Source organism: Gadus chalcogrammus, chromosome 16, assembly GCF_026213295.1.
Source record: "Gadus chalcogrammus isolate NIFS_2021 chromosome 16, NIFS_Gcha_1.0, whole genome shotgun sequence".
In the NCBI taxonomy this organism is placed as follows: Eukaryota; Metazoa; Chordata; class Actinopteri; order Gadiformes; family Gadidae; genus Gadus; species Gadus chalcogrammus.
Genome location: NC_079427.1, coordinates 4,591,786 through 4,614,041, shown reverse-complemented (window position 1 = coordinate 4,614,041; position 22,256 = coordinate 4,591,786). Strand labels below are relative to the sequence as shown.

At 46.2% G+C, this 22,256-nt stretch overlaps 1 protein-coding gene across 1 annotated transcript in view; it reads right to left on the bottom strand.

Moving 5' to 3' along the window:
• gbe1b (glucan (1,4-alpha-), branching enzyme 1b) overlaps window positions 1-22,256 on the bottom strand; it is a 90,142-nt gene that overhangs the window by 25,906 nt on the left and 41,980 nt on the right. The window contains exons 9-12 of the mRNA XM_056610558.1: window positions 21,940-22,067; window positions 20,704-20,802; window positions 8,001-8,111; window positions 7,019-7,190 (exon numbers count right to left, since the gene is read on the bottom strand). Of these exons, the coding sequence (XP_056466533.1) occupies window positions 7,019-7,190; window positions 8,001-8,111; window positions 20,704-20,802; window positions 21,940-22,067 (510 nt within the window). The remainder of the gene's footprint in view (window positions 1-7,018; window positions 7,191-8,000; window positions 8,112-20,703; window positions 20,803-21,939; window positions 22,068-22,256) is intronic.

The window sequence follows — 22,256 nt, the reverse complement described above, 5'->3', positions numbered from 1 at the left end:
TAGCAGATGCTTTTATCCAAAGCGAGTAATAAAAATGATCTATTCTTTTTATTATTGCAAAAAAGTACATTTGTCAGAGGGAAGAGAAACAACAGTACAGTAAGGATGCTCCTAGAAACAAGTGCCAAGCACAACAAAAATGGCAAGGTTAACCCATTCTCTGCTATACAACAAAGATAGCTAGGATAAGATGCTTCACACTGATTAGTAATCATCTTAATTGCCAGGACGTACAACATACAATAAGTGTGTACATTAAGTGCGAGGACGCACAAACATGAACTCTGAACAAGTGATTCTTGAGTCTCTCGCGGAAGCTGGTGAGCGACAGGTTGTAAACACTGTTCTAAAACAAGATCCCCCTCACCTCATCCCCCGTATTAAGAAGAAGTCAAGGACCTGCTCCTTAATGTCCTCTATCTAGGTACACTCTTATCAACCTTGGATAAAAGCGCCACGCAACAAAATAGTAAAATGGTGATTGGTTCTCAAGAGTTTCAAAGTTGCTTTCTACTGGCAGCCAGCTGCAAAGGGTTCTTAGCTGACTCAGACACCCGCTGTGGTTGAGGTAAATTCATTATCCGTCAAAAATGACCCAACACTTACTTGTCCTTAAAACGCATGTTTACTCTTAGCCAGCATCTCAAACGGGAAGCACGGCTGATTGATTCACATTTGGGCTCCGGGGGTGTGCTTGAGGGTCGGGAAGTGAAGGGGTGAAGGTGAGGTGATGCCACTTCAGACAGACTCAACTCCATCAGCACTACCCCCCCAACTCCATCACCCTTGAGAGCTCTTAATAACAGCGCGCCAGCATTCATTAACATGGTAATCAGTCTTGCTCTATGTAGAAACCTGTCAGGAAGCTAGCAGGGAGCTGCTGTAGGCAGAGAGCAGGCAGGGAGCTAGCAGGGAGCTAGTAGGGAGCTAGTAGGGAGCTATTAGGGAGCTAGTAGGGAGCTATTAGAGGGCTGCTGTATGCAGAGAGCCGGCAGGGGATAGTATGGAGCTCATAGGGAGCTAGTAGGGAGCTGCTGTAGGCAGAGAGCAGGCAGGGAGCTAGCAGGGAGCTAGCAGGGAGCTAGTAGGGAGCTAGTAGGGAGCTGCTGTAGGCAGAGAGCAGGCAGGGAGCTAGCAGGGAGCTAGTAGGGAGCTAGTAGGGGGCTAGTAGGGAGCTAGTAGGGAGCTGCTGTAGGCAGAGAGCAGGCAGGGAGCTAGCAGGGAGCTAGCAGGGAGCTAGTAGGGAGTTGCTGTAGGTAGAGAGCAGGCAGGGAGCTAGCAGGGAGCTAGTAGGGAGCTGCTGTAGGTAGAGAGCAGGCAGGGAGCTAGCAGGGAGCTAGTAGGGAGCTAGTAGGGAGCTAGTAGGGAGCTGCTGTAGGTAGAGAGCAGGCAGGGAGCTAGCAGGGAGCTAGCAGGGAGCTAGTAGGGAGTTGCTGTAGGTAGAGAGCAGGCAGGGAGCTAGTAGGGAGCTAGTAGGGAGCTGCTGTAGGCAGAGAGCAGGCAGGGAGCTAGCAGGGAGCTAGCAGGGAGCTAGCAGGGAGCTAGTAGGGAGCTAGTAGGGGGCTAGTAGGGAGCTAGTAGGGAGCTGCTGTAGGCAGAGAGCAGGCAGGGAGCTAGCAGGGAGCTAGCAGGGAGCTAGTAGGGAGTTGCTGTAGGTAGAGAGCAGGCAGGGAGCTAGTAGGGAGCTAGTAGGGAGCTAGTAGGGAGCTAGTAGGGAGCTGCTGAAGGTAGAGAGCAGGCAGGGAGCTAGCAGGGAGCTAGTAGGGAGCTGCTGTAGGCAGAGAGCAGGCAGGGAGCTAGCAGGGAGCTAGTAGGGAGCTAGTAGGGAGCTAGTAGGGAGCTGCTGTAGGCAGAGAGCAGGCAGGGAGCTAGCAGGGAGCTAGTAGGGAGCTGCTGTAGGTAGAGAGCAGGCAGGGAGCTAGCAGGGAGCTAGCAGGGAGCTAGTAGGGAGTTGCTGAAGGTAAGGAGCAGGCAGGGAGCTAGTAGGGAGCTGCTGTAGGTAGAGAGCAGGCAGGGAGCTAGCAGGGAGCTAGCAGGGAGCTAGCAGGGAGCTAGTAGGGAGTTGCTGTAGGTAGAGAGCAGGCAGGGAGCTAGTAGGGAGCTGCTGTAGGTAGAGAGCAGGCAGGGAGCTAGTAGGGAGCTAGTAGTGAGCTGCTGTAAGCCGAGAGGAGGCAGAGATTTAGTAGGGGGCTGCTGTACGCAGAGAGCAGGCAGGGAGCTACAAGCCAGCTACAAGCTAGATAAATGCTAGCTACAGGCTAGTTAAATGTTAGCTACAAGTAAGCTACATGCTAACTACATGCTAGCTCCACAAGTCCAATTATCCACAATTATTTATAAAGGATAAACATCCTGGTTAAACCTCACCCCAACAATAAGTACAAAAGCTTCCTTTTAAATATACATATTTTTCTACTCCAAAGAAGGATTGATTAAGGGATTGTCCTTCACCCGGTTTCATCAAAGCCCTTCTTGATTTAACACAAATAAGCAGAAAGGATAGAGATTATTTGGCACTAAATCTCTTATTATGACCAATTTAAGTTTTAAAGAGCATTAGTGAAAATGGGTTTGAAAAGGTCTTTGGAAGGTTATCCCAGCCACTTAAGATGACAAATACATGACCTGTCTTACCGCCCTAACTTTTACTTTCTCCCCAACTTTTCATCCACAGATATTCTTGATTCGACACCACGTAATTGTCCAGGCCTATCAAGTGAACTCTATTTATCAATCGACTGTGGACAAAGTTTGGCAGATTCGGTCAACTCTTTCCCGTGCCAGCTGGCCCTGTTCCAAGTACCATTTCCTTGTATTATTTTGGCTTATACAGTTAAACAGTTTAAACCTTAAATGTTGTACATTATTAATGCCATTGTCCGTTTTTTCTGCCTTGATGCAGGGGCACTTTCTCATCTTAAATAAAAGTCCCTACACAAATACAGCTAACCCTTTTCAGGGTTAGCTGTTTTTACAGCTAAAGGGCAATCGGAAGGTAAGGCGTGCCCTCGTTGGCAGCCTGGCTTAACATCGGAGCAGTGATGGGCCGATAAAGGGCCGATAAAGGGCCGGGTGAGGTGCTCACACGGGGGGTGATGTCAGACACATCCCTGGTTCCCCCTTCTCCACCCCTCGCAGGCCCCCCGGGTGTCAGATAAGGGGCCGACAGTGACACCGACTGCTCGGTAATTAGCAGCACGAGTGGGAGCCAAGGATCAATTTGTTTTCCTTTGGAGGGATTCCAGCAATGCCGAGATCAATGGTCAGAGTTTGGGGTGAGGGTGAGGTTGGTGTCGCCTGAGGTTTTTTTGAAAGTGCAGTGTTGTTAAAAAAAACAACAATGCCCCTGCCAACAAACCATAGTTCCTTGGTATATTGATTCCTCGTAGTGTGGAAGGTTAATGCAATCACAGACTCTAAAATATTAAAATGTACATTAATTCAACAGCGGAAGTAGCTTCAGCAAATTGACAAAAGAAAAAGTGACTTTAGAAACACAGTTACTTCTCAAGACAGATGGTCTATTGGATAAGTTTCAAAGGGCCACCACAAAGAAGCAGGTAGTTGACCAAGAGTGGTAGCTCAATGGTTGCCCAACCTCGATTTAAAATAATCGTTCAAAATCAGACTCTGTTGCAGACCCTGCGGTGTTTCATTACTTGGTTGCCGTGTGTCGCGGTTATGTCTCAGACTTGACCGCCACTCGTCTTCACACCGCTCGGTGTTTACCGCCAGACGCGAGTCAATCAACAGGCTTCTCCTCGGCTTGCCAACTGCCAAATCGATTTTCCCGCTCAAACTGTTTGTTATTGCCCAGCGCCGCCTAAATGACTCCGCGGCCATTGATCCGGCAACAGCCATGTCATCTCTCATTTACTCCCATCTCTTTCCCCGCCTCCTTTTGCCCACTTCCTCCCCTATTGTGTCGTCGACTGCCAGGGATTGGTTTATTTCTCAGGGTCGGGGTGTTGAGGCGAACGCCACGAGGGATTTGAGAGAGAAAACTTGTATTGGATTACCCTCTGTTGAAGGTCCTGAGAAAGAAAATGTTTTAAATGATTCTCTCCCACTATAAGGGAGTATTAGCTTGGCTTAAAGGGGACCAGGGAGTTGGGTTTAAGAAGTCCTTTGAATCCTCCTTTATAATACATTTGACCAATCTAATAAAAACATTTGATCAGATATGATACACAAAACCAGTTAAGGGTGCCTCAAAAAACAAATCGATATTGACCTCAGTTACCGTGGTTACTGCACACAGTGCTACGGAACACATGAGCAGCAGGTGGAGCTAAGATGCTGTGAGAGAGAGAGAGAGAGACAGAGAGAGACAGAGAGACAGAGAGACAGAGAGAGAGAGAGAGAGAGAGAGAGAGAGAGAGAGAGAGAGAGAGAGAGGGCAGTAAGCCGGCGCATCAGCAGGTTGAGCTAAGATGCTGTAGGGGAGAGAGAGAGAGAGACAGAGAGAGACAGAGAGACAGAGAGACAGAGAGAGAGAGAGAGAGAGAGAGAGAGAGAGAGAGAGGATGGTTCTGTGGTGTGTTTACCTCCACCTTCCTTCCCCAATCAGAGACACGCTCCCAGACACAAACACACCAACCGGGCCAAGGTCGCCCCCCCGACATCCTCAATTACCCCTTCATTATCCTCGCCAACAGGCGGGGGTACAGTCAGATGCCCCCCCTCCACCCAATATACCCCCACCCCCCCCATGGCGGAGAGACATCAAAACAGCGAGCCTTTCCAGCCGCGACGGAGAAGAGGCTTTTGTTTTGAAAGGCAGCAGCGTCTGGATCTTTCATCCCCGCTCTGTAGTGTGAAAACCCTCCAATGTCAGCTACTTTTCATGGCTGTGTGTACCAACCTTGACTTGAGACGGGCGGGACCGCTAGCATAAACCCATCAAAGGGACAGAGCAAAGCAAGGAACAAATATTAAAAAAAGGATTCATGGCCGATTTGAGGCGATTACAGGTGGCCGAGATACGATAAGAGATACAAGAGGCGGAACTGAAAGGTAAAATGGCAGTAGAAATAGAATGTCGGCTGAACGTGGACTTTCAAAGTATAAGGGGCGTTTACAGAGCCTCACTTTCAAGGTACGTGCATAGCACTTTGAAAGTAAGAGCTTCAAACTTTCAGGGTAAGAGTGATGTAATCTTTCATGTCCATATGCCATGTGCTTTCACTTGTTAAGAGTTTAATCCCATTAAAAATACATTTACTTTAGCTGCTGCTTGCGGAAGTTCCATAGTGTGAGTAACCGCTGGCCATCATTGCATTGTATCTGAACAATGTTCTATTCGAAATAGTCAAACACCAACAATATCGATATTATTGGATTTGCAAACTCACTCACAGGCGCTCCTTGGCAGTAAAAAAAAAAAAACATTTCCATGCCAGACAGAAAATCCCACAAAGGAAAGGATAAGATTAAGAATCAAATGCCTATGGTCTCAAGGACGCGATCACTCAAACCCAGATGAGTTTGGGAAAGGGATGAGCACAGAAAGGTTTTATTGCCTTTTTAACTTGAATATAAAGAGAAAGTGGTTTCGCGCTGTTAATGTGTAAAATTCTTCACAGCCACCTGGGTAACTTTTGATTTGGTTCAGTCAGGTCTCAAGCCATGCAAAGTTTGATGTTGGGATGCCATGTAATATTTTATTTATTTATTATTTCTATCCTTAGCCTTTCACCTTATATTTTCAACAATTTGAGAACCACGACCTGGAAACGAAGGCAGCTTGGGATGAATACAGATGCTGAGGTTGTGCTTTTGGCTTTATAATAAATGTTTTTTAACTTTGGCATTTTCTCATATTTATCATTTTCATGAAAGCCATGCCTTAGGCTGGCCAGTGAGGTCATCAGAATTAAACATACATCTTGATAAATAATTATTACAAAGTAACCCTGAATGTGTGTCAAAAATGTATGGAAAAATTACAGGGGGCCATGGAAACATTTGCGTGGAATACATTACCCATGGTTACCCTTTGTAATAATAATCGGGGCGTCCACCCAACTGGAGTGACTGTGGATGAAATGTCTTCTTCTTCTGAGGGAATAGGCCGACTTGTTTTTTGTGAGGCAACCATAAAGTGTTTGCTTTGTATCATTGCTAACCCATCATCTAAACATGATAATCATAACGACATAACCAGGACAAATTTACACCACTTTATAGAGTTTTGAAACATGAATGCAATCAGAAAAGTTGAAGAATCTTTTGAAAGAGATTTTCAAAAGATTAATATCATCAACATGGAGGTTGTAGCGCTACAGGGAGTGATGCAACCACACCCTTCATGTGGGCACAGACCGAGTTGGGAGTCAGACAGAGACGTCTGTCTTTTTTAATATTAATCAGGGCATTTAAGTCTAAAACAATTATAATTTGGAGGCTCTAGATTTAAAAGAAGTGATGTGCCAAGGGTCAAGGACAATTATCTTTTATTATCATCAAATTATGGTTTCTTTGACCAGTCGATAGGGGGCAATGCACCGGCAGACAGAGAGGTTGTTTTGGGTCATTTGACGTTTGAGATCACGTTGGATAACACGACCAGGGTCACCTGCGTCGATGTTTGTGTGGATATGCGGAGCTCCGTCTGTACAGAGGATTATGTTGATGGCCGTGTCCCAGAGAAAGTTAAAGAGCCAAAAGAGATACGTGGTCATTTGTCATATATAATCGTCAACATAGTAATCCCATTTGATCACCGGTACTGAAATAAGAACCCGATTTAGAGCAATCTAGAACCCTGCCACCCAAATCATTTAGTACCACTTTTTACCTCTGAGGGTTCAAATTTAAGCTTCTACAGTAAGATTCACTTGAACATTAACGCCCGAACATTACTGTGACCTCTGTGACCTCTGTGTCCACTTAAGTTCTCCTCTTCACGAAAGAGTCCACCGTACCTAACAACTCAATCCATGCGATCCACTTTCCTCCAGGTCTCGGCTTTTCCCTTTGTCCGGGCGTTCGTTACTGCGTTACCATGACGACTCACCTATGAAGTTGAGGTAGCCCTCGCCTCCGAGGGCGTGCGTGAGGAGGCGGATCATCTTGTGCAGCTGGATTCCTCGGTCGATGACGGCGGTCATGGGGACCAGGGAGCTCATGTTGGTGTACATCTCCTTGTCCATGAGCCAGAAGGCCAGCGTCTTGTCTCCCACCAGCGCCTGGGCCGGGCACAAGGGGAGGCTGCGTCAGCAAAGCAGGAACACTTCAAAGGGGAACCAAACTTCTACCAAGACTACTTCTGCACAAAAACACTTTTGGGTTTTGGTCGTTCACAGGGGTGCCAGCTCCCGCGTAAACACCCCTTCAATTTAGTTTCATGGCATGTGATAGCATGTGTGTAACCTAGATATAGAGGGAGTCATCTAAGGTAAACCGATCTACAAGTGGTGTTGCGGTTTGGTGTTAATTTTCCAGCCGAGAAAATCCGCAGCACCTTTATGCATAATATTGGATGTACTTTCTTAATCCCAGACTGGGAATGAGGAACCTAGGCCGAATGCAAGATGCCTTTCTTTCTTTACATTTTCATCGTTCCTCATTCAGCAGACGCCTTTACCCAAAATTACCCAAATTTAGAGGGAATTCAGACACGACAAGTCGCAGCTGGGGGTCAGATTGTGGACATTAGGGTATTGTACCCAGAACATTTTGGTTGGGGAACAACCCAACTACAACTTTTCTATTTTCTAACAATCAAACTTTACTAAACTTTTGTTTGTTAGGCTAACATTATGTGTCAATGTTAGCCATCCCTGAAGGGAAGAATCCCTGAATCTGCATTCACAATGTTTCTTCCTTGGTAATTAAGCTCTTTGGAGACTTTAACTCTGATTTAGGGCTTTACAAATCTAAATTTACTTGACTGCTGTAAATGAGTTCCTGTGAGTGGCTTTGGATGGAAGCATCTGCTAACGTCTCAATAGTAGAAAGAGAGCTACAGAACTAGGTGTACTTAGTGATGTCTGTACCTGGTCGTGGCTCTCGGAGTAGGCGATGCACTTCTCCCCGTAGCGCCGGTTGATGAGTGTGTGGATGATGTTTCCTATATCCCAGTCTTCATCCTTGAACTCCTTCAGGATCTGCCCGGCAACAAGAGATTATTGAAAGCGTCTGAAGCGATCGACGGCTGCCAGACACAGATCCATACTGAGAATCATGAAGTGTGTTGTGAGTAAGAGTTAGTAAGGTATATTTATTTATACACAACTCCGAAATGCGCGCTCTCTCTCTCTCTCTCTCTCTCTCTCTCTCTCTCTCTCTCTCTCCCCCCCCCCCCCCGCTCCCCCCAAGTTCAGAGCGGAGTTCATTCAGACTGCGAGGGACGAAAAGACAACTCCACAATAAAGTCGACCCCGCTTTCCGAACTTGACAAGCAACCAGCCGCGAGGTCTTCTGTGATAGGTCAGGAGTAAACGAGGGCTTGTCGGCGGCCGTGTCTTGGGTGGAGCCCTCTGGCAGACAGGGTTTACCGGTTCATTCAGGCCAGCGTCGGCCCTGAGCAGCATGCGGTTTAATGAACACATGGTGAATAAATATTAAATATAGGCGTACCACTGTTTAGCTTTTCTAAAAGACACAGGGGCCTTTGAATATCGCCAAGCACTTTGCCTTTTTGCTTTGCATCCACCCACACAAACTCTCACACACACACACACACACACACACACACACACACACACACACACACACACACACACACACACACACACACACACACACACACACACACACACACACACACACACACACACACACACAAAAACGCTCATCAGCGTTATTGATTTAATAAAAACGCCTGGAGCAGTGCCTTGCTAAAGGACCCTTCAACTCAAAGCGGGTAGCAGTCTGGGAAATGTGTAAATATAAGAAGGCAAACTTAGACACCGGTAATAATTCAAAATGGCATTTCACTTCAATCAAAGTGTGTGGTAAAACATGGTCTCCGACTGAAACCTTCAAACTGGGCTATTTCTACGATGAGAGAGCACTGCTTCATCTGTAAAACATGTGTATGAAGCCGTACCCTCTTATTAGACAATGGGAATAATAGTACGCTTCACAGTTCACCTTAATTGAGGAGACCAACATTAGGAAGAGTTTTAAGATTAAGAAGGTTCCTGCCCCCAAGTCGGGGGGCGCCTACACACTAAACTTCTGGTCTTGACAATCAAACATTACCATCGTTGGTGGTCCACACTAGGCTTCTGGGAACATGCAGGGTTAACACATGAAGACTCTACTGCCAGATTATCCGCTCCTTCCCTTAAAACTCGCCAAATCGTTCAGGAACCTGTCACTCAAATAGACGGGAGGTCCGGGAGTTATATTTGTATAATAGCTGCTGGATGGATCAACAACTTTCGAATGGATGGCGCAGTCATTTCTACTGAAACTGTTCCAGCACCGTTCCAAGCCTTCTTTCCTGCAGTTGAGGGAGAATTACTTGTTGAAGGGAATTAGTTGTTTCTTCCCATTAGCTGTTGCTAACATAATCACTAGTTGATTCTGAACAGTTTTGTAAAAATCTTTGCTCTCCCGACTTTACGAGGGGCGGCCAATTCACGTGTCTTGTGGCCCCCGGCACCTCACGGCCAAGGGGGCCGGCTTCAGACGCCCCCCTCATTATCCTCTCCTCCCGTTAGCTCCTCCCCTTCTCTTCTCCTCCCCCTCACGTCACCACATCTCCTCTGCTAACCACCTCCTCCTCCTCCCGCCATCTCCTCTCCTCATCCCACCACCACATCAACCTCATCCTACTCTCCTCTGCCGAACACCCTCGTCTCCTCACCCCTAGTCGCCCGTCGCCCCCCCCCCCCCAGCATGGGAGAGATGAGCAACAGGTCTACCCCTCTCTGTGACGGACGTGGGTCCGCTCCCCTGAACCTCTCGCTGACAGGAGATTGACAGTCCAGGGAGGGCCTCTATATAACTCCCCAGCCAAAACCCCTAATCCTGGGAGAAAAGAGAAGAATAAGTTGTGGCGATCAATATGTCAGCCATGAGCCCGACGGATCCTCCTTCTCTGCCTCCTTCTCCTCCTCTGTTTCCCCCGCGACCTTCACCTCCCTGGCCCCTTCTATCTCATTCCTCTCCTCGCCGCCTCTCTCCTCGATGCATCATCGCTGTATTACTCAACACACATTTGGCCTGAGGACCTCTTAGGAACCCAGGGTGGAAGCCGGGTTCAACGCCAGGGTAGGACCCGGTTCAGGCTGAGACGACGGGGAGAAGGAAGCCGGGAGCTCGTTAGCGAGAGAGAGAGGGGGAGAGGGGGAGAGGGAGAGAGGGTAGAGTGAGAGCAGAAAGGGGAGAGGGGGAGAGGGATCGGAGATGAGGCATGGGGAGACATAGAGATGAAGAAGTCTGTGGAAACCAGGAATGACTAGATCTGACACACTTTGGGGAATGTAGGTTGGCTATTAGACAAGACGAGGATGAGATATTTATACGCACCCTTCAGACACTAAGGGTGTTCATAGTGCTTTACTTAGCTGTTTAGAGGACGTTAAGGACAATCAGTACCAGACAATCATATAAACGAAGATGTCAAAGGAAGGTAAAACAATATTAAAAACGAAAAAAACATTTTTTGAACAAATCTGTCTAATGTCACTTTTGACATTTAGACAGTGTCAAGGATTAGAATGGATTTAACGTGGGCACATTTTATGGCTTACTCAGGAGATATTTTAAATCGTTTTCCGTTCACCTGCCACCTCACCCTAACAACCTACAATATTTGCGTTTGTACTGTAATTTATTTAAATGACTGTGTTTCTCCAGGCTTAATACACAAACCACCCGGGCTCATTGTCTCCCACACGGAGCTCCGATGAGAGAGAACCACACAAGACGATCATATAACCAATATCACCCGACGGGGGCCGTCTCTCTCTCTCTCTCTCTCTCTCTCTCTCTCTCTCTCTCTCTCTCTCTCTCTCTCTCTCTCTCTCTCTCTCTCTCTCTCTCTCTCTCTCTCTCTCTCTCTCTCTCTCTCTCTCTCTCTCTCTCTCTCTCTCTCTCTCTCTGCCCTTCACCTTGACCCTTCTACAATCCACTTCCACATTTTTCACGATCGGGGAGCAATTAATGGCGGGAAGAGAGGGGGGGGGACGGGAGGCGGTGAGGGGAAGAGGCGTTGATGGTGGTGGTGGGGAACGGAGGAGCGATGTAATGGGGGTAGTACGGAGTTGGTGGTGGTAGGTGGAGAAGGTGGTGGTGGAGGAGAGAAGGAGGTGGTCGTTGTGGGGGATAACAGGAGAGTAGGAGCAGGGTTGTAGTGTCAGGGTGGAAGAGGCCTCCGTCACCGGCGCGCCCACGTCCAACCGGGACGGCCGCGCTGACACGCCCCTTTTTCAACACCAATGAGACGCAGGCACCCCCACACCCACACACACACCTAGCAATGAAAGCCTGCTGTCAGTGGACAAGGCCTGCATTCATTAGGGACAGTCAGGATGTCAAAAACACACACACACACACACACACACACACACACACACACACACACACACACACACACACACACACGGCCCTCCCCTCTCTGAAATTAAAAAATATTAAACAAATATATATATATATATATATACATACACACACACACACCTATATCTTAAATACTAGCAATGACTGAGCAGGATGTCGTTTGTTTCGCTCCCTTTGAAGCTGTGTCTCTGTGTCTGTCTGTCTTTTTATCCGTCTCTTTCTGTGTCTCTCACTCCATTTCTTTCTCATGGGGTGGTGTAAATGAATTTGAGTTGGAAAATCATTTGGCTAACAGACAAAGGGCCCTATCTTGCATCCAGCGCAATTTACTTTCTACAGCGACGCATGCATCGTTGCTAGTTTGCACCCCCGCAGCAAACCTGCGCCGCTAAACTTGCGCCCTGAGAGGCGTGTCTGGCGCAAAGGATACACAGTGCTATCTTACAGATCGATAAAGCAGTTGCGCAACTGACAGACAAATACCTGGTCTAAGTGCCCTAGCGGATAGCGCAGTTGGTGTTGCTATTTTGACGTATCATGGCAGGTCAGAGGTTTGAGGAAGAGGACAAGTTGGGAGAGGGAGGAGGTGGAATAGTAAGATTAGCAGGAGAGGAAGAGTAAGAAGAGGGAGAACAAGGAAGTGGAGAACTGGTTCAATTCTTCCCTCTTCACTTGTTTTGAGAAATTAACTCACTCCTGCCCACACTAATGCTTAATGCCACCAGTTGCTCACATGCATTAGCTCGAGACACATTTTAAGTAAATACCAACAACCAACCGACAGTATGCGTGGTGTTGTTTTTAATTCTGATAATTGAAATGCTTCTTGCCGACCGTGTGATGGACGGACCAAAAATAAGTCACAATAAGTATTTTAAAGGAAACATTGTTACAAATAACTTTTTTCCCGGAAATTGCCGGTGCAGATTTCCCGGAATATCGACCCCTGTTCACATTCACACCTGACCCCATGCAGGGAATCTTCCGGAACATTGCAGGATAAGACATGGCATGTCTGAAAGGGGCCGTTGAGATAGAGAAGGGGGTTTACATTGAGTTGTATCCTCTCCCTCTCCAGCATCTTCATCGTCCCGCTCCAGTTCTACCTCCTCCTCCTCCTCCTCCTCTACCACCTCTCAATCCTCCTCTTCCTCCTTTACCCCCTCTCCCTATCTACCACTACCTCCTCATGTTCTTCCTCCTCCTCCTCCTCCGCCTCCTCCTCCTCTTAAACCTCCTCATGATTTTCCTCCTCCCCCTCTTCCTCTTCTATCTCTTCATGATCTTCCTCCTCTTCCTCATCCACCACTTCCTCTTCATCCTCTAACCCTTCCTCCTCCTCCTCCTCTGTCCCCAAGTGTTTGAATCAAGCATTAATCTGGGCCAGCTAAAGGGAAGGGCGGCTCGTTAAATCCGAGAGTGTCGCTAACGTGATCCATCAGAGTTGACACTGCTTAACGTTGCTAATCAGACAGCATCAGCTCTTTGGTCTGCACCAGCGTTACCAGGCCCTCGGGTAAGACCATACAGCATCAATATCACCCCGTGGGGACTGGGAGGGTGTTGGATGGTCCAGAGGAACCTCCTGGAGCCTACGACTTATGCCTCTGGTCACACTGCAATACATGCACACACATGTGGTGCATGGAGAGGGAAATAGTTTGCAGAGCGAGTGAAGCATAAGCCGTACAGGGGAACTCCTGCAGGGAATATCCGGAAACCTGAGACTGCTCGCTGAACCTCTACGAGCACTCATCGCTGAGAGATAGCAGCGCTAGGAATTGACGTAGCTATTAGATAGCATCACTAGGAGCTAACGTAATTAAGAGTAGGCAGGTGCTAGCATCGCAAAGCGCTAGCATCGCTAAGGAAGGTCATTCAGGGGACTCTCTCCTTATCTCTGTCTCATTCACTTTCACTTTCTCTCTCTCTGTCTCTTTGTGTGGGTGTGTGCGTCTGTGTTTGTCTATGTATATGTGTTTGTAAATGTGTGTGTCAAGTGGTGTGTATGTGTGTGTGTGACGCTGTGAGAGACAGAGCTGATGAATGACATGAGGCCTTGCCCCTGGGGAGGAGAAACAGCAGCATGTCACAACTCCTCCCAGCTGTTGTTATCTCTCACACCCACCCACCCACCCACCCACCCACACACACACACACACACACACAGCCTTTTAAATCACCACTAGTGCTACACAGACACACACCCAAACACGAAAATATTTCACATGTTTCCATATAGTCATACATAGTGCAGTCTGGGCTGTCCATCACATGCGTGTCCTGTGCAGTCCTGTGCAGTGTGTGCAGTGTGTAATTTGAAGGCGGCCCAGCGCCGGCAGTTTGGCAGCCTGCCGTCTGTTCTGTTCACCTCAGAAAACCCCCAGCCAGCTCGGTGGTGGTGTTCCAAAACGGTGTTAAAAAGCTTCTTTTTTTTTTTGCATCAAATCAGAGATCTGAGAAACAAAAACTATCTTCAGCAACTTGACACAAAGTTATCGCTAACTTTCAGAAATGTAAACATGTCGGAACGTTCGTCTCCGTCTCTCCTGAGCTGCCAGCCTTTGAGGAGACGGCGGCCGCTCTATGAGAGTCTGGACCAGAAGTGCTTTGACCTCGACAGAACGTCTCACTATACATTCAGACCCACGTCTAAGAGAGAGACAATAATTCTTTTCATTTTTTTTTATGGTTTTAAAATGATGTTCTCCTTCCGTTTGGATGTGTTTGCAAGAAGGTTTTGTCAAAAAGAAAGAAATTAAACTATCCTTAATGGTTTCTAGTTGTAAAGATGTCTTCTTTTTATTTGGTATGTCAATGTTTCTCATGGGTCTATCCCCCCAAGCATGCTTATTGTTTTAGATGCTCCGGCTCAAAATGCTTACTATTCCATATGACAACACTCATTTGCATAGCAACAAACTTTTCAGGTCTTCAATGCCTCCGTGGAAACATGCAAATTTTGCCTCCTGCCATAAATCATTCTAGATAGACTTTTTTCGCATAATAGCCTCTATTGGATTATTAAAAGTATTTTACAATGGAAAATTAAAGACATCCATCCGTCCAACCTGGGTCAGGAGAGTAAGTAGACTGGGTGTTGAGTAGCCTAGCAACAGGCTTTTAGCTTCAGAGGCTTTCTGGACGCGAGGCCAGAGGACACTAGATAAAGTGATTTCCAGCTCCGGGGATCCGTCGCCAAAGACCAACCGGTGATTGACTTTGACGGACAAGAAGCTTTTCGTAAAGTCATTAACACATGTCTTTTTGAGAACAACGCAGGGCAAAGAAAACACAAATAACAGCTCTCTAGTCGTCTTCTTTCAACAGAGCCCAACCTAAAGATTCATTATTTTGGCAAACGGGTCGTTACAATTACACACACAAACGCCGGGAATAACACCTGACAAATAAACATCGACATGGAACGCAGGTCTCCACGATCACAGACAGCAAAACCACCCCAAAAAAAGAAAAGCCAAAATACAACATTTTAAAGTTTCATCATCAGATGGTGTAGGCGCGGGGCCTCAAATACAGGAGATGTTTATATTGCACGAGTCTATCCTGTCCCCTCGGTAACCAGACGCTGTTCAGTTGCCAGTTTGATTCTGGTGTATGACCTCGCTGACCCTGACAAGCGCTCTACTGAAACCATAAATAAAAGACCAGGAGTTTGTGAAAGCAGCTCAGGCATGAACAAATAATTGAAGAAAATAACTCGGGACCTGACCTTCTGTAATAGTACGCAAAGCAAAACGTGCTACTATATAAAGTTACTAAAACTCCATTGCTGCCAGTCAAATCCTAAATGTAGTCATTACATTCAGTACTTTGATACACACATTTTACATTACATTAACCTTACATTACCTTGTAATTATTAGTGTTTCCCCTCAGATTTGTATCAGCAGTGGTTCTGTGGTGTATGTGTGCAATTGATGTGCGGGAGACAATGTTTTAGGCAACAATGGGAGCGCAAATAAAGTTTGTGCCCCTATGGGTGAAAAAGCGTTGTTAAAGTGCACTTTGGAGTGACTAAAACAAGAGGATTGGCTGACCTTCATAAGGGCGAAAAAGGATTGAGTGGCCTCTGGGGAGCCCCTTCATAAATGATGATGACGTGCCCTCCAGAGCAAGAATATGTGATAATGGGTCTTAATGAGTGCCCTTCTAGACGAGGTAACGTGGAGCCGTGCCCTATAAGCTGCCCATACAATGGTCTGAACCTGATGCACCCTTCTGGTGCCCTTCCCCTGCTGCAGCCCCTACATGCCGTGTCCCAAAGGGTGCCCTTTCCAGAAGAGAAAATGGGATGCACTACAAGTGAGAAATCATGATAAAAAGCCTAATTAGGGGCTCCTCAGATGGAGAAGTGCCCCTCTCTCGGATGAAATAGGATGCGGTGCAGCAAAGGGTTCTCTTCATGCGTGAGGATGAGGGGAGGCTTCCCGGTGTATTCCCCCCTCCAGGGGAGAAAATGGGATGTGGTGCCAAATCGGTGCCCTTACAATGCGAAAAACTCGAGGTTCCCTACAGGTGCCTTTCTGATGAAAGAAACTCATGAAGTGCCTGCTTAGGTGCTCTGCCAAGTAGGGCTGGGCGATTTGGCCCAAAAATATAAATTTTGACCATTTTTGATTTAAAATACCAAAATATATAGTCCACCTGGCCCGTTTGCAGCATCTTGACTAACCCCTTTTTTGTACCGTATAAATGGGGAACATATCTTTGGCGATGTATATGTCACGGCATCTGTGATCGCCTGGCCCCCAGGCCCTTCTCGTCCTTAGAAATGACTGTCGAAAACAGCTGCTGCCAAGGTTACCTGCTTTTTTTTGGAGGCGCTCTTTGACTTGAGCTGGCATCAGTATCGCACGGTGCTACACACACCTGCCATTCCACTGCATGGCGGTCGCAGGCGCTGGAATAAGTTGGTTGTGTTCCCCATGAGCGAGTGAGTGGTAATATGTGTTGTATGATCGTCAACATAGTAAACTATGCCATTGCATCCCTTTTACTGAAATAAGACCTTAATTGAAAACAGCAGTAAAATCCAATGGTTTTGCAAGTCTCCCCCCTTCGAATGCAGGCCTTTTCCATGAGGATGAAGTGCCTGTTAGTATACTCTTCGACGCCACCACAAGCGACAAAGGAGGCGAGTTGTGTGTGGACGTGTAGCGCTCCATCTGGGCAGTGGTGGAGTGCATCATCCGACGGGGGGTTAAACTTCTTTGACACTAACAGTATAACACAACGTCGTGTGTGAAGTGCGGATGTGTGGGGCTCATTCTGGACAGCCGTTGATTTCGAAGATCGCATTCCGAGCGAGAGTTAAGCTTCCCGGACAAATATAGTACAACACTACGGTGTGTGTGGATGTGCGGAGCTCGAGATTTATTTTCAAGTTCAAGTTAGGGTTAAGCCACTCAGTATAACACTGTGTGCCGCATTTCCTATACAACGCTGCTCATTAGAAAGCTCGCAGACAACAATGTTAATAAATTGTTTCACAAAGTTGTACTGGGTCTTAGCACGCCCCCTCCTTCCAAGAATTCGCCGCGCAAAACACATTTATAAAACTTTTAAAAAACGCGGTTTTACGGTTCAGCCATTTCACAAAGCGCAGGAAAATAAAAATGCAAATTAATCAATTAAATCTAAGCAGATCTGCCAGCACTTTTCCGCAGAGAGAAAACCCAACAAAGTACCATTGCAATGAAGAAAAGAATTCCAGCGAAGATAATGAGATGCAGTGCCTTACAGCCTCCCCTGCAAGGGGCACCCACAGTTTTTCAAAAGTGGGTGCCATGAAGACATGACATGTCTGTATCCCCGGATACTTTGAGAAGATTAAAAGATTCATAGTTCCCGGTGTGTTTTTAGCATTGAGTTGTGGTTATACTTTTCATCTGGATCGCTTAATAACATAATATTAATCGTAAACAAGGATGAACCCTATTTCATCAAACATGATGCATCTTAGCTCTTACGCACTGTTAGGGCCTCATGTCGTGCAGTAGGTGCCCAAGTTTTATATCCCCGCCCCTGCTCTTCAAATAGCCTGAGTCCGCCACGTGAGGCGCTAGGAACCCCGCAACAAACACCTTTAAAAGTGTGTAGCCTACTTCATTTGAAATAACTTTATAGAACAAGCTTTATAGAGCTAACATAGCTAAGAGTTAGCATCGCTAAGATGCTAACTTTTTCTGTGTGTGTGTGTGTGTGTGTGTGTGTGTGTGTGTGTGTGTGTGTGTGTGTGTGTGTGTGTGTGTGTGTGTGTGTGTGTGTGTGTGTGTGTCTCCCGCTGTGAGAGACAGAGCTGATGAACGACGTGAGGCCTTGCCCCTGGGGAGGAGAAACAGCAGCATGTCACAACTCCTCCAGCTGTTACCACACACACACACACACACACACACACACACACACACACACACACACACACACACACACACACACACACACACACACACACACACACACACACACACACACACACACACACACACACACACACACAGTTTTAAAATATTGAATTTTTCTGTGGTGGAAACTGTGCTGTCCATTTAGAGTGTGTCCTGTGTAGTCGTGTGCAGTGTGTAGTGTGTGTCATTTGGGGTGAATTCAGTGTTTGGCAGCCTGGGGTCTGTTCTGTTCACCTCAGAACACCCTGCCAGCTCAGTGCTGATGTTGGAAAACGTTGTTAAAATGTGTAAAATGTTGGAATGAAATTCACGCTGTGCTCCGTAGGGTAGGTGTGTTGGGGCGGGGGGGGGGGGGGGGGGTATTCATCTGAACAGTTTGAGGAGCTAAAGTGGAGCCCTCTGTGGACATTTGTAACCCAGAGCGAGCGAGGAGCGCTCCCAAAGTCGGTGTTCTCCACTGCTCTCCACCAGCCTCCTGAACGGTATAACTACAAGTTTAATTTGCTCTCCTCCAAGAGGCTTACATAACGTCAACAAACCAGAGTTCGACAAAAAAGAGCATGTTAATTCATTAAAAAAATATTTATATTTTCTCTCCCCAAGCCAACTCTTTGTTAAATAATCACAATGTTTAATTTGGGCTAATTTATATTGCATACAATACCTAATTGAATAATAAGATCGAGGGGAAATAACCGTAGCAGCAGATCCCTGATTGCTTAAAAGGTTAATAGATTTTCTTTTTTCTAATTGTCCTAAATTTCCTTTCTAATTTCATTAAAATCCATCTGATTGAGACTGTGTACATATATCCATAATATTACCTCCCCTTTCATCACATAAACTCAAGCCTACCTGACATCGTCTTCTTGAACGATTTACCGCTTTAGCTCACATAATAAAATCAAACCCTTTAACTTCAAACCGACCTGAAGTCAGACTGAGAAACTTCAGCCACTTGACACAAAGCTATCGCTAACTGTCAGTAATGTAAATATGCCGGAACATTCAGCTCCTTCTCTCCGGAGCTGCCAGCACTTGAGTGGACCGCAGCGGCTCTATGCGAGTCTGGACCAGAAGTGCTGTGACCTCGACAGAGAAGCTCAACGCGTCTCACTGCATTCAGACCCACAGTAAAGGAGACAAGAATAATTGTCTTCACATTTCTAAGGGTATAAACAGGAGCAGAAGATATTGGCAACTTAGTTGAAAAGACACAAATTAAAAAATCCTTGTAAAGATAAATTGTAAAGATAATCTTTTAAAAGTACTCCATGTTTTGAATATTTAGTACGTCATTGTTTTGAAGTGTCTATTCTCCCCGAAAGACTTAAGGACGATTATTTCTTTTTAATACTTCTGCTCAAAATGCGTATTATTTCGTACCAAACACATCAAACTTTTGAGTAATTTGCATTGAAAGAAAAACTTTTCATGCCTTCAAAACCTCCACTTAAACGCGGTAAAGCTGCCCGCTGCCATAAGTCCCGACATATTTTCAGCATAAATATTTTGCCATCATAGCCTACATTGCATTACTTTGCAGTGCTTTACCGAGGAAAATAACATAGATCCGTACGTATACACAGGGTTGGTGAATACACAGAGTAGTGTCGGGCTTTTAGCCTCAGAGGCTTTTAGTTTGCGACGCCAAGGAGACTAAATAAAGTAATTTCCAGCAGTGGGGATCTATCACTAAAGGCCAAATGGCGACTTTGATGGACTAGAAGCTTTTCATAAAGCCAATAACAGGACTGTGTTCCTGGACCAGCGCAGGGCAGAAAGAAACACAAATAACAGCTTCTTTCAAGAGAGCCAATCCTACAGTCGAGGACATTACATATGTTTGGTCAGATGAATTTGAAGGAAAGCAATTCACCACGATTAATGACAGCAAACCCACTCCAAACCCATAAGAAATCAGTTGGCCCAGGGACCCAAATGCAGGTGATATTGTTCAGTTAAAGGTTTGAATGTGGTGCATGGCTTCGCTGACCCAAAACTAAAACCATGAATAAATGTCCTTGGAGGAATGTACGCTAAATGAGTTCCCTAAAAAACTGCTACATTTCTAAAACATTGCCATCCTTTAAAACAAGAGTTGGTGATCGCATTCACGCAAAAACCAAAAATGAAACTTAGAACTCGGGATCTGATCTACTAATATTATATAAATAATAAGCAGTTGCTACTCCATTGCTGCCAATCAAATCCTGAATGATCCAATCACAATCCCTGCTTTGCTAAATCCCACCCTAATTCCCAGTTTCACTTCGAAAGATGACTCATGTTGAAAGGAAAACAAACCCTGAATGTTGGTATGTACCGATCACCCAAACAAAGGGTTGGAAAGTACCGGGCTGCCTTCTTACTCAGTGTACGATTATTTATACTAATCTCAACCTTTAACCTCCGTGCTTTATGGCCATGTATCCTTATTTCACTTGAAAACACAATTAAGATTAGTGTCCTTTTTACATTGTAATTAAACGATCCAACCCCCTGTAAACAAGATGATAAACATTAAGGACATGCTGTTGCATGTTGTTACATTGCATTATACAGTTCTCACATGTGTAATTACACAGTAACAGGACACGAATAGAAAGTGAAACCGTAAAGATGAATATATTATTCAGATTACAATCTTGACAGTTTGACCTATCCCACTGACTGACGGTTTGGAGAAAGTGGCATGAATGTTTGAAGCGGACTGTGGACAATGTGAGCAAATCCGGGGGGGTATGTAGTGAGTTCTCACCTGGATCCACTTGTCAGGGACGGCCATGGCCAGGCGGTAGTCAAAGCCCAGCCCCCCCTCCTCCACACCCCGGCAGATAGCCGGCATCCCAGACACGTCCTGGGACACACACACACACACACAGATTTACACAGGTAACAGACACACACACACACACACACACACCCTATTTAAACGACCTATCTAATAAGATTAGTCAGTTGGTTGCACATCAAGCCAGCTGTTAGCTGGCCTTGACCCCGGAGGACTCTGGAGTAACGACCGGGGGTCCACCTCAACTCTGCCACAGTGATAATTGCGGCAGGGTAGATTGTTGATAGGATTTGATAGGCTAGCTTCCTTAGCGCTGCTACTACCGCAACGCCAACACATGGCGTTCTCCTCTCCTGACGGAACACCCTGGAGTGAGCCTCTGTCACGTTAAAATTGTACCGGGGGCGAAAATTGTACCGGCCTACGTCATCGTTTGTTTACATCCTGACAACCTGCCCTGCAACAGACGACGCGATGCAGAAAACATGTTTCCAAACGACGAAATAACATAATACAGATAGCGGATCGCTATCTGTATTATGATAGATAGCGATAACACTTGTTTTTACTTTATATTTGTATTGTATTTAATTGTTTAATCGAAACAGTAAAAAAAAATGCCCGCGAAACGGGCGATGGCGTCAAATGACAATGTTTTGCCCGCGAAACGGGCGATCGCGTCAAATGACGTAGGAGGGTTCTTGAAACATAATACAGATAACGGATCGCTAGAAAACACTTGTTTTTACTTTATATTTGTATTGTATTGAATTGTTTAATCGAATTTAGCTAGTAAACTGAGTGTTTTAAGCAGGTTTCATAGTCTAGAATGTTCAAGAACCTTCCAACGTGATTTGACGCGTCATTTGACGCGATCGCCCGTTTCGCGGGCAATTTTCTTTATTGTTTCGATTAAACAATTAAATACAATACAAATATAAAGTAAAAACAAGTGTTATCGCTATCTATCATAATTCAGATAGCGATCCGCTATCTGTATTATGTTATTTCGTCGTTTGGAAACATGTTTTCTGCATCGCGTCGTCTGTTGCAGGGCAGGTTGTCAGGTTGTCAGGATGTAAACAAACGATGACGTAGGCCGGTACAATTTTCGCCCCCGGTACAATTTTAACGTGACACCTCCTCCTAGCCCAAAGCGGACGTAGCGCGTGCGCAGACGGTGTGATCGGCTGGCATCCTCACCTCTGCGATGGTGATGCAGGTGGGGTACAGCGTGTGCAGGATGTGATTGGCCAGCATCAGGTAGACCAGAGAGTCCTCGTCCACCTGCAGACCGAAATACTCGCTGTAGTCGCCCGAGAAACCTACGGCTGTGACACAGAACAGAAGGGAGCGGCTCAGCCGTGGGGAACATCAGCGAGTACATCACTAATAAGTCACAGGGAAACATCTCAATGGTTACAAATGAGAAGGCGGAAAGAGGGTTCAGAGAGAACTGTGTAAACTGTGAAGGTTGAGGAACATCTTACATTAGACAAACCATTTAGCTTGCAAAGTGT